The sequence below is a fragment of the Triticum dicoccoides genome, chromosome 5A, assembly GCF_002162155.2.
Source record: "Triticum dicoccoides isolate Atlit2015 ecotype Zavitan chromosome 5A, WEW_v2.0, whole genome shotgun sequence".
Lineage (NCBI taxonomy): Eukaryota > Viridiplantae > Streptophyta > Magnoliopsida > Poales > Poaceae > Triticum > Triticum dicoccoides.
Window position 1 is genome coordinate 575,221,171 of NC_041388.1, and position 8,883 is coordinate 575,230,053.

At 49.8% G+C, this 8,883-nt stretch overlaps 1 protein-coding gene across 2 annotated transcripts; it reads right to left on the reverse strand.

The window, feature by feature from the left end:
- Positions 1 to 695: 695 nt before the first annotated feature.
- Positions 696 to 7,749, reverse strand: LOC119302957. 2 transcript variants are annotated; one of them, XR_005147804.1, is made up of 2 exons: positions 1,347 to 1,398; positions 696 to 1,209 (listed from the first exon to the last, which is right to left on the reverse strand). XR_005147804.1 is itself a non-coding variant. In XM_037580020.1 (2 exons), the coding sequence occupies exons 1-2, from the start codon at positions 7,421 to 7,423 to the stop codon at positions 893 to 895; spliced, it is 666 nt and encodes a 221-aa protein (XP_037435917.1). In that variant the 5' UTR covers positions 7,424 to 7,749; the 3' UTR covers positions 696 to 892. The 2 variants fall into 2 exon arrangements, 1 of the variants encoding a protein (XP_037435917.1); XM_037580020.1 differs by lacking the exon at positions 1,347 to 1,398 and adding an exon at positions 7,075 to 7,749.
- Positions 7,750 to 8,883: the final 1,134 nt, after the last annotated feature.

Genomic DNA, 8,883 nt, shown 5'->3' on the forward strand with positions numbered 1-8,883 from the left:
TAGCAGTCGTGGCTTCTTCTCTCCGGCAACAGTGGTTTCATCTGTGTGTATGGCGTTAGTGTGCTCCAATGATGGTTGTGGCATCGTTGGCAAGTGTGGTGTGGCCTTGTGGTGTGGCGATTCGAGTTGGTTGGCCATGTGACGAGTGGGGCTTGGCCCTGTTTGTATCGGTTTTCGTCCGGTTTTCCGTAATTAACCGGGCAACCTTCTTCTTAATTAATGAAACGGGCAAAACTTTTGCCTCGTGTTCCAAAAAAATGTATGTCCTCTTGCCATGTCAGAAGAGTCTCACTAATATGCAATACTTTTTTTCCGAGAAAACTTCCGAACTATTCATCTTCAATCATAGCAGTAAAACGAACACCCGAAATAACAAAAATCACATCCAGATACGTAGACCACCTACCAACAACTACAAACACTGAAGCGAGCTGAAGGTGCACCGCTGTCATCGCTCTTCCCTTGCCGGAGTCGGGCACAACTTGTTGTAGTAGACAGCCAAGAAAGTCGTCGCATTAAGCCCCCATAAGACTAGCGCACCAGAACAACAATACTTTTTCGAGTGCGAAAATTGTGATTTGAGAGCACATTACATCAGGTCTTCAGTCTTCACATAATTGTTGCTCCGGCAACCCAGGCGGCGACCTCTCCCAGGATTCGAACCCAGTGACGTTACACTTACACCTAGCCATAGCTTAAAACTAGAACATGTTGGCGTGCATTAGCAGTTGTACGGCAGCACATACTGTAACGGATCTCGGCGGAGTAGCTTACAACCAGATCGGATCGGGGAAGAGCTTGGAGACGAAGGCAGAAGAGTAGGTGGGTAAAGGGGAAAGAGGGGGATGCCGTGGAGAGCAGCTCCAGTTATGTTTACAGTAATCTAGCCTGCCTACTCACACACACACACACACGCCTTAAGTATTGGTGCTGCTCGCGCGGTGCTGATTGGGTCGTCGCCCCTGTTGGTGGACCCGCTTGACCCCCGGGCCCCTCTGTCATTGCCATTGACGTAGAAGTGCTGACATTCTCCCCTTCTTGGCGAATGGCTTGTCCCCAAGCCAGCGAAGAAGAAAACCGTTGCCAGAGCGATCCCGGTTCTTCCTAGGTGGCCATGGATGCCGGGAGCTGGGTCCAGCGCACGAGTACCCGTCTGGCATCGCCTTGAGTTGTCTTGACGACGCGCTCCTTCAGTATTTCTACTGCTACCTATTCCAGACAAAGGATTTCAGGGTCAGGAGGTAGCTCAGTTTCTGTTGGGGAACGTAGTAATTTCAAAAAAATTCCTACGCACACGCAAGATCATGGTGATGCATAGCAACGAGGGGAGAGTGTAATCTACGTACCCTTTGTAGATCGACAACGGAAGCGTTTGGTTGATGTAGTCGTACGTCTTCACGGCCTGGCCGATCAAGCACCGAAACTACGGCACCTTCGAGTTTTAGCACACGTACAGCTCAATGACGATCCCCGGACTCCGATCCAGCAAAGTGTCGGGGAAGAGTTCCGTCAGCACGACGGCGTGGTGACGATCTTGATGTACTGCTGCTGCAGGGCTTCGCCTAAGCACCGCTACAATATTATCGAGGACTACGGTGGTTGGGGAGCCGCACACGGCTAAGAATAAGATCACGTGGATCAACTTGTGTTCATGGGGTGCCCCTTGCCTCAGTATATAAAGGATGGAGGAGGAGGAGGTTGGCCAAGGCTAGGTGCGGACAGGATGTGGAGTCCTACTAGGACTCCAAGTCCTAGTAGGAGTCCACCAAGAGGGGAGGAAGGGAGAAGGAAGTGGAGGAGAAGGAGAGGTGGCCGGCCCCCTTTTCCCTAGTCCAATTCGGACTAGAGGGGAGGAGGGGCGCAGCAGCCCCTTGGCCCTTTCTCCTCTTCCCACTAAAGCCCATCAAGGCCCATTGCTTCTCCCGTAACTACCCGGTACTCCGAAAAATACCCGAATCACTCGGAACCTTTCCGATGTCCGAATATAGTCGTCCAATATATCAATCTTTACGTCTCGACCATTTCGAGACTCCTCGTCATGTCCCCGATCTCATACGGGACTCCAAACTCCTTCGGTATATCAAAACTCATAAACTCATAATATAACTGTCATCGAAACCTTAAGCGTGCGGACCCTACGGGTTCGAGAACAATGTAGACATGACCGAGACACGTCTCCGGTCAATAACCAATAGCGGGACTTGGATGCCCATATTGGCTGCTACATATTCTACGAAGATCTTTATCGGTCAGACCGCATAACAACATACGTTGTTTCCTTTGTCATCGGTATGTTACTTGCCCGAGATTCGATCGTCGGTATCTTAATACCTAGTTCAATCTCGTTACCGGCAAGTCTCTTTACTCGTTCCGTAATACATCATCTCACAACTAACTCATTAGTTGCAATGCTTGCAAGGCTTATGTGATGTGCATTACCGAGAGGGCCCAGAGATACCTCTCCGACAATCGGAGTGACAAAACCTAATCTCGAAATACGCCAACCCAACATGTACCTTTGGAGACACCTGTAGTACTCCTTTATAATCACCCAGTTACGTTGTGACGTTTGGTAGCACCTAAAGTGTTCCTCCGGTAAACGGGAGTTGCATAATCTCATAGTTACAGGAACATTTATAAGTCATGAAGAAAGCAATAGCAACATACTTAAACGATCAAGTGCTAAGCTAACGGAATGGGTCATGTCAATCACATCATTCTCCTAATGATGTGATCCCGTTAATCAAATAACAACTCTTTTGTTTATGGTTAGGAAACATAACCATCTTCGATTAACGAGCTAGTCAAGTAGAGGCATACTAGTGACACTTTGTTTGTCTATGTATTCACACAAGTATTATGTTTCCGGTTAATACAATTCTAGCATGAATAATAAACATTTATCATGATATAAGGAAATAAATAATAACTTTATTATTGCCTCTAGGGCATATTTCCTTCAGTTTCTACCTGAATGTGCGGTCCGATTGACTTCTTGAGCTGTGACACGTGCACGACCGGGTGTATCTTGCTCCCGTCAGGTAACTGAAGCTTGTACGCCACTTTCCCCACTCGAGCCACCATGGAATATGGTCCGAAGTACTTGAATGCCAACTTCTGAAATGGTCGTTGGGCGACCATGGTCAGGATGTAAGGCTGCAGGCGTAAGTATATTGCGTCGCCGACCTAAAACTCCCGGCCAGTCCTGTGTTTGTCCGCCTGCTTCTTCATGCGATCTTGCGCCTGCTTGAGTTGCTGCTGTAACAGTTCACGCATCACCTCCTGTTCCTGTAGCGATGCTGCTAGATCAGGCACCGTAGTGGAGTCCACTTGAGTCACTCCAAATTCCCATGGCAGTGTCCCATACACGACTTCGTGCGGTGTTCTTCCCAGGGCAGAATGGAAGTTGGTGTTGTACTAGTACTCTGCAAGGAAGAGCCACTTGTACCAATTTTTGGGGCAGGCATGCACTTAGCATCGAAGATACGTTTCGAGGCATTGGTTTACCCTCTCTGTTTGGCCGTCTGTCTGCGGGTGGTAAGATGAGCTCATTCTCAGTTGTGTTTGCGCGAGCTTGAACATTTCTTGCCACAGGTTGCTGGTAAAAACCCTGTCCCGATCTGATATGATCGCCAAGGGCATCCCGTGGAGTTTGAAGATGTTGCGCATGAATGCCATGGCCACTGACAGTGTTGTGTATGGGTGTTTCATTGGTAGGAAGTGTCCATACTTCGAGAACTTGTCCACGATGACCAGAATCACATTGAATCCTCCAGATTTCGGCAGTCCTTCGATGAAGTCAAGTGATATCACTGCCCATGGTCTCTTTGGTATTGGTAATGGCTGTAGCAGTCCTGCTGGATAGATCCTTTCAATCTTGGCTTTCTGACACGTCTCACACTGTCGAACAAATTGATTGACCATGTCCTTGACCCCTTTCCACGCAAACAGTCTGCGCACTCGATTATAGGTGGCATGGAACCCGGAGTGTCCCCCTGCTGCGCTGTTGTGAAGCGCTGCTATGAGGTTCTTTTGAATCTCTGGTTCTGTTCCGAGCCATATGCGACCTTGGTATTTTATCACTCCATCTTGTAATGTGAAGTCTTTCTTGCTTTGTGGATCCGGCGCCAATCTTGCCATGAGTTGTCGTGTACTGTCATCTTGCTAATAGCTGGTCACGATTGTCTCCAGCCTTGCTGGTCGAGCCACTGCGATTGCTGCTAGTTCCTGCTGCTCGTTTGGTTCTTTTCGCGAAAGTGCATCTGCCGCTCTGTTTGTTGCTCCTGCTTTGTACTGGATCCTGAACTAGAGCCCCACCAACTTGGTGAATGCTCTTTGTTGTATTGGTGTGTTGAGACGCTGGTCGGTGAGGTTCAGGAGACTTTTTTGGTCGGTACGGATGATAAACTCTGAGTGTTGAAAGTATGGACGCCAATGGTCTATTGCCAATAGGAGTGCGAGGCATTCTTTCTCGTATGCTGACAAACCCAGTTCCTAGGGGCTAAGCTTCTGCTAAGGTATAACACTGGATGCCCCCTTACATGAGCACCGCCTCAATTCCAGTTCCACTTGCGTCCGTCTTGACCACGAACGGCTTCGAGAAGTCTAGTAGTGCCAGCACTGCTGCTGAGATCAGCGCTTTGCTTCAGAGCTTGGAACGCCTCCTGGGCTGTGGGTGTCCACACGAACAGTGTATTTTTCTTGAGCAAATCATTCAACGGCCTGCTAATGACGCCAAAGTTGCGCACAAACTTGCGGTAATATCCTGCTAAACCCAAGAAACTTCTAAGCTGTTTGACTGTTGTCATTTGTTCCCACTCCTTCACTGTCTGAATGTGTTCTGTAAGTGTCGACACTCCCTTGTCGCTGATGTGGTGACCCAAATAACTGATGTGTTGTTGAGCGAATGAGCATTTGGACCTCTTTGCCACCAGTTCATACCCTCGAAGGCGTTGTAGCACTTGCCGCAGCAACTGCAGGTGTTCTTGATATGTCGCTGTATGCACCAGGATGTCGTCCATCAAGGCAAGCACTCCCTTCCGCATCAATGATCCCAGGACAATGGTCACGGCGTTTGAAATGTGTTGGGTGCAAATGTCAATCCATAGGGCATCACTCGAAACTGAAAGTGCCCCACATGGGTCCTAAAGGCTGTTTTCTCCTCATCTTCTTCGACCAGTCTAATCTGATGGTATCCCTCTCTCAGGTCCAGCTTCGAGAACCACTTGGAGCCTGCCAATTCATCAAGCAGTTCGTCTATAATTGGCAACGAGCAGTTCCCTTTCACAGTGATGGCGTTCAGGTGCCTGAAATCCACACAAAAGCGCCATGTCTGGTCTTTTTTCTTCACGAGCAGAACTGGGGACGAGAAGGGGCTTATGCTGGGTATGATCAGCACTTGTTGCAACATTTCTTTGATCTGTGCTTCTATCTCATTTTTCTGCTCTGGTGTATATCTGTAGGGCCGAATGTTGACTGGTTTTGCACCTGGTAACAGCGGGATCCGATGGTCCCAACTCCGACGTTGTGGCAGTGTCTTGGGTTCTGCAAATACTACTTGAAATTCCTCCAGCAATGCCGCAATTTCTGGACGCTCTTGTGCGTCTTGTGTTGCTGAGGAGACGCTGCACAACACTACCACGTGGGCTATAGCATTTTGGTCCTCCCACTCCATCAGTTGTTGTGTAGAAACTTGTGGCACGGCTGTCACCTTGGGTTGAACTCCTGTCAGCAGAATCCATTCGCCTGCGTGCTGGAACTGCAGTGCTTTGTGCTCCCAGTCAACCCACATGGGTCCACATTGCTACAACCAGTCCATGCCGGCGACCATATCGTAGCATACCAGAGATAGAACTCTCAGGTCTGTCTAGAATGTATGCCCTTGTGTCGACCATGAACAGTTTGGTATCATCCCTTTGCATTGGAGTGTTCCACCGTCAGCTATCTTCACTGATGTGGCGGCAATTGGCTGAACTTTCTCCTGCAGAATCACTGCTATGCCTTCACTGACGAAACTGTGTGAGCTCCCCGAATCCACCAGTATCAACATCGCTTTGCATGCCACTGTCCCAACCAGGCGCACGGTATGCGGTGTCGTCTGCCCAATGTTGCAACCTTGGAAATCGACATCAGCACCTCCCCTTCTTGCTCTTCTACTTGTTGGTTCAGATCATCTGCTTGCAGTAATTCGAGCAACTCTTCCACAATGTGAAGTTGCACAATAGCGGCGCATTGGTTCCCTTGGCCCCATTGTTCTCCGCACTTGAAGCAGAGACCGCGTGCGCGCCTCTAGTTGCGCAGTGCTGCAATGCAATCCTCGCCCGCTCACCCGCGCTCAGACACGTTCGCGGCGTCGATGCCGCGCCTGTCGTCAGCTGTGACTGGTGCGCCCGGTAGTGGGTTCTGGGGCGCTGGTGCTCCCATTGCCAGTAGTGGTCTTGGTGCTGCCCGCGGTTGTGGCACATCTTCTCGTTTGTACTCTCGCCGCGGCAGGGTGTCCATCAGCTCCTTCTGCATCGAAGCCAAAGAAAACACAGAGTCCAGGTCCTTGGGTTGATGTAACATTACACCCACTCGGACTTCATGTTTTAATCCCTCTAGAAACTGAGTGGTAAAGAAAACTGGATCAAAAGCTGGATTATGGGCTAAGAGGTGGTGCATGATTTCCTCAAACTGAGACATGTACGCTTGTACAGTGCCTGTCTGACGAAGAGTTCTGAACTGACGCAGGTGTGCTTGATACTGCTCACGGCCAAATTTGCCGCACAGAGCTGCACACAATCCTTCCCATTACATCGACTCACTCTGTGCCTCATGTAGCTGCAGCCATCGCGTTGCGTTCCCCGTGAAATGGAGAGAAGCTACATGCACCACAACTCTGATGCTATACCATACACACTGAAGTATTTCTCACATCGAGTTTCCAAAACTGGGGATTATCGCCGTCAAAAGTGGGGAAATCCAACTTGGGCAGTGACCAACTAAGATGCGAATTGGGTGCTGCGCGTGCATCTAATTCACCCCGATGCGGAACTAGATGCAGATCAGAAGATGGGCTGGTGGTCAGGGGCGTACCCTTGACCGGAGGCGGTATATGGGTGGTGACCACGCCATATGCCTGACCCCCAGTGTCGTCGATCTCGTCGTGGCCTCTCGACCCGTGGTGTTCGGGGTCGTCGTGGCTTGTAGACGACGCTGGCCGCACCATCGTGTCGCTCTCTGGGATCGGATCCGGATGCGCCACCAGCGCAGGGTGGAGCGCGATGCGCCCAACCTGTCCGCGTAGATCATCCACCTGCTTCTGGATATGGGAGACGGCGGGGCGCCACAACTCGAAGGAGGTCTGGATCGCATCCATCCTCGCCTCGGTGGCGATGCGCCCATCTGTGACGGCCTTGGCGAGGGCCGCGAGCTGCTCCTCCATCGCCGCCGCCTGCTGGGCTTGTTTCGTCTGGTAACGGGGCTTGGGGTAGGCGGTCTCCAGATCGATGGAGTACTGGACCTCTGATACCAGATTGTAACGGATCTCGGCGGAGTAGCTTACAACCAGATCGGATCGGGGAAGAGCTTGGAGACGAAGGCAGGAGAGTAGGTGGGTAAAGGGGAAAGAGGGGGATGCCGTGGAGAGCAGCTCCAGTTATGTTTACAGTAATCTAGCCTGCCTACTCACACACACACACGCCTTAAGTATTGGTGCCGCTCGCGCGGTGCTGATTGGGTCGTCGCCCCTGTTGGTGGACCCGCTTGACTCCCGGGCCCCTTTGTCATTGCCATTGACATAGAAGTGCTGACACATACCCTTGGTTACATGGCTCGATGGGCATACAGCGATCTGTCCAGCACCTCCAGCTTGTCGATGACTGGCTCCTTTCTGCTTCTATATTCTCACTCACATCATTCAGATAAGTCTTGGCACCGGCACCCAGTGGAGCCATTGTTGGTGTGTTATGTTTCTCAGTTGCAGGTTCTCCAGTGGTAGTCATGGTTTTGGGTACCGCCCGAGAAAAACGGATACCGGGCGGTTACCGCGTTTCTCACCGCCCCACGAGAAATACCTATACCGAGCAAAAAATACTGAATTTTTTGAATAATTTGAATTTGAATTCTCAAGGTCTAATAAAGAAATTTGTTTCTCATATGAGACATCTTCTTGCTCTCGCGTAGTGGTAAGCATCTGTTATGCGCGTCGGGAGGTAGCTGGGTCGAGTCCTCCTTCCGCACTTTTGTTTGTTCTTTTTGTTATTTTTCAAAATAGACAGCCAAAAAGGTGAAAAAATAACAGCCCAATGAATCGAACTCGCGACCTGAACACAGCTAAGAGCGCACGCAGTTGAGGTACCACTGAGCTACTACCTCCTTGTTGAATGGCTTCAGTTCAAGATATTATTATATCTAATTTAAAATTGTTTGAATTCAAAATTCAATTTTAAATTTCGTCCAAAATTTATTCGGTATTTCTCGGTAACCGTGGTTACCGGGAATATCGCCCACCCACGAGAAAATTGGCCTATTTGGGATCCAAAACCTTGGTAGTTTGTTCCCTTATATCTGCTCCAAATCCAGTGCCGTAAGTCTTGGTCGGTTGAACCTCAGGCGGCCCCTGCTTATTCTCCCCATGTTCTTTTCCAGTAGGAGTGCTTGCCTCTTTATCCTCACTCACATGAGTTTCAGCTGAAGTCGTCACCGGCGGAGCTGTTGTTGGAGTGTTATCTGTTTCCAGATGATGTGCTAATTATTTCCATATCAATTTCCAGGACTTCTATTTTAGCACTGCATATACACGGTCAAGTTCTATCTGAAGAACAGGCAGCCCCATAATTTGGGGCATCGCATCTCTACTGCCATTCTAGCAGCATACAGCTCAGCCCAGAAGTGGGTCTGGAA

What these genes read in the sequence shown, in the direction of transcription:
- LOC119302957 (XM_037580020.1), bottom strand. Translation starts at nt 7,423, where the DNA reads ATGGAGGAGCAGCTCGCGGCCCTCGCCAAGGCCGTCACAGATGGGCGC. An exon ending in TATACCGCCTCCGGTCAAGG is followed by an intron (nt 1,210 to 7,074) that starts GTACGCCCCTGA and finishes TGTCTGGAATAG; the next exon opens with GTAGCAGTAGAAATACTGAA.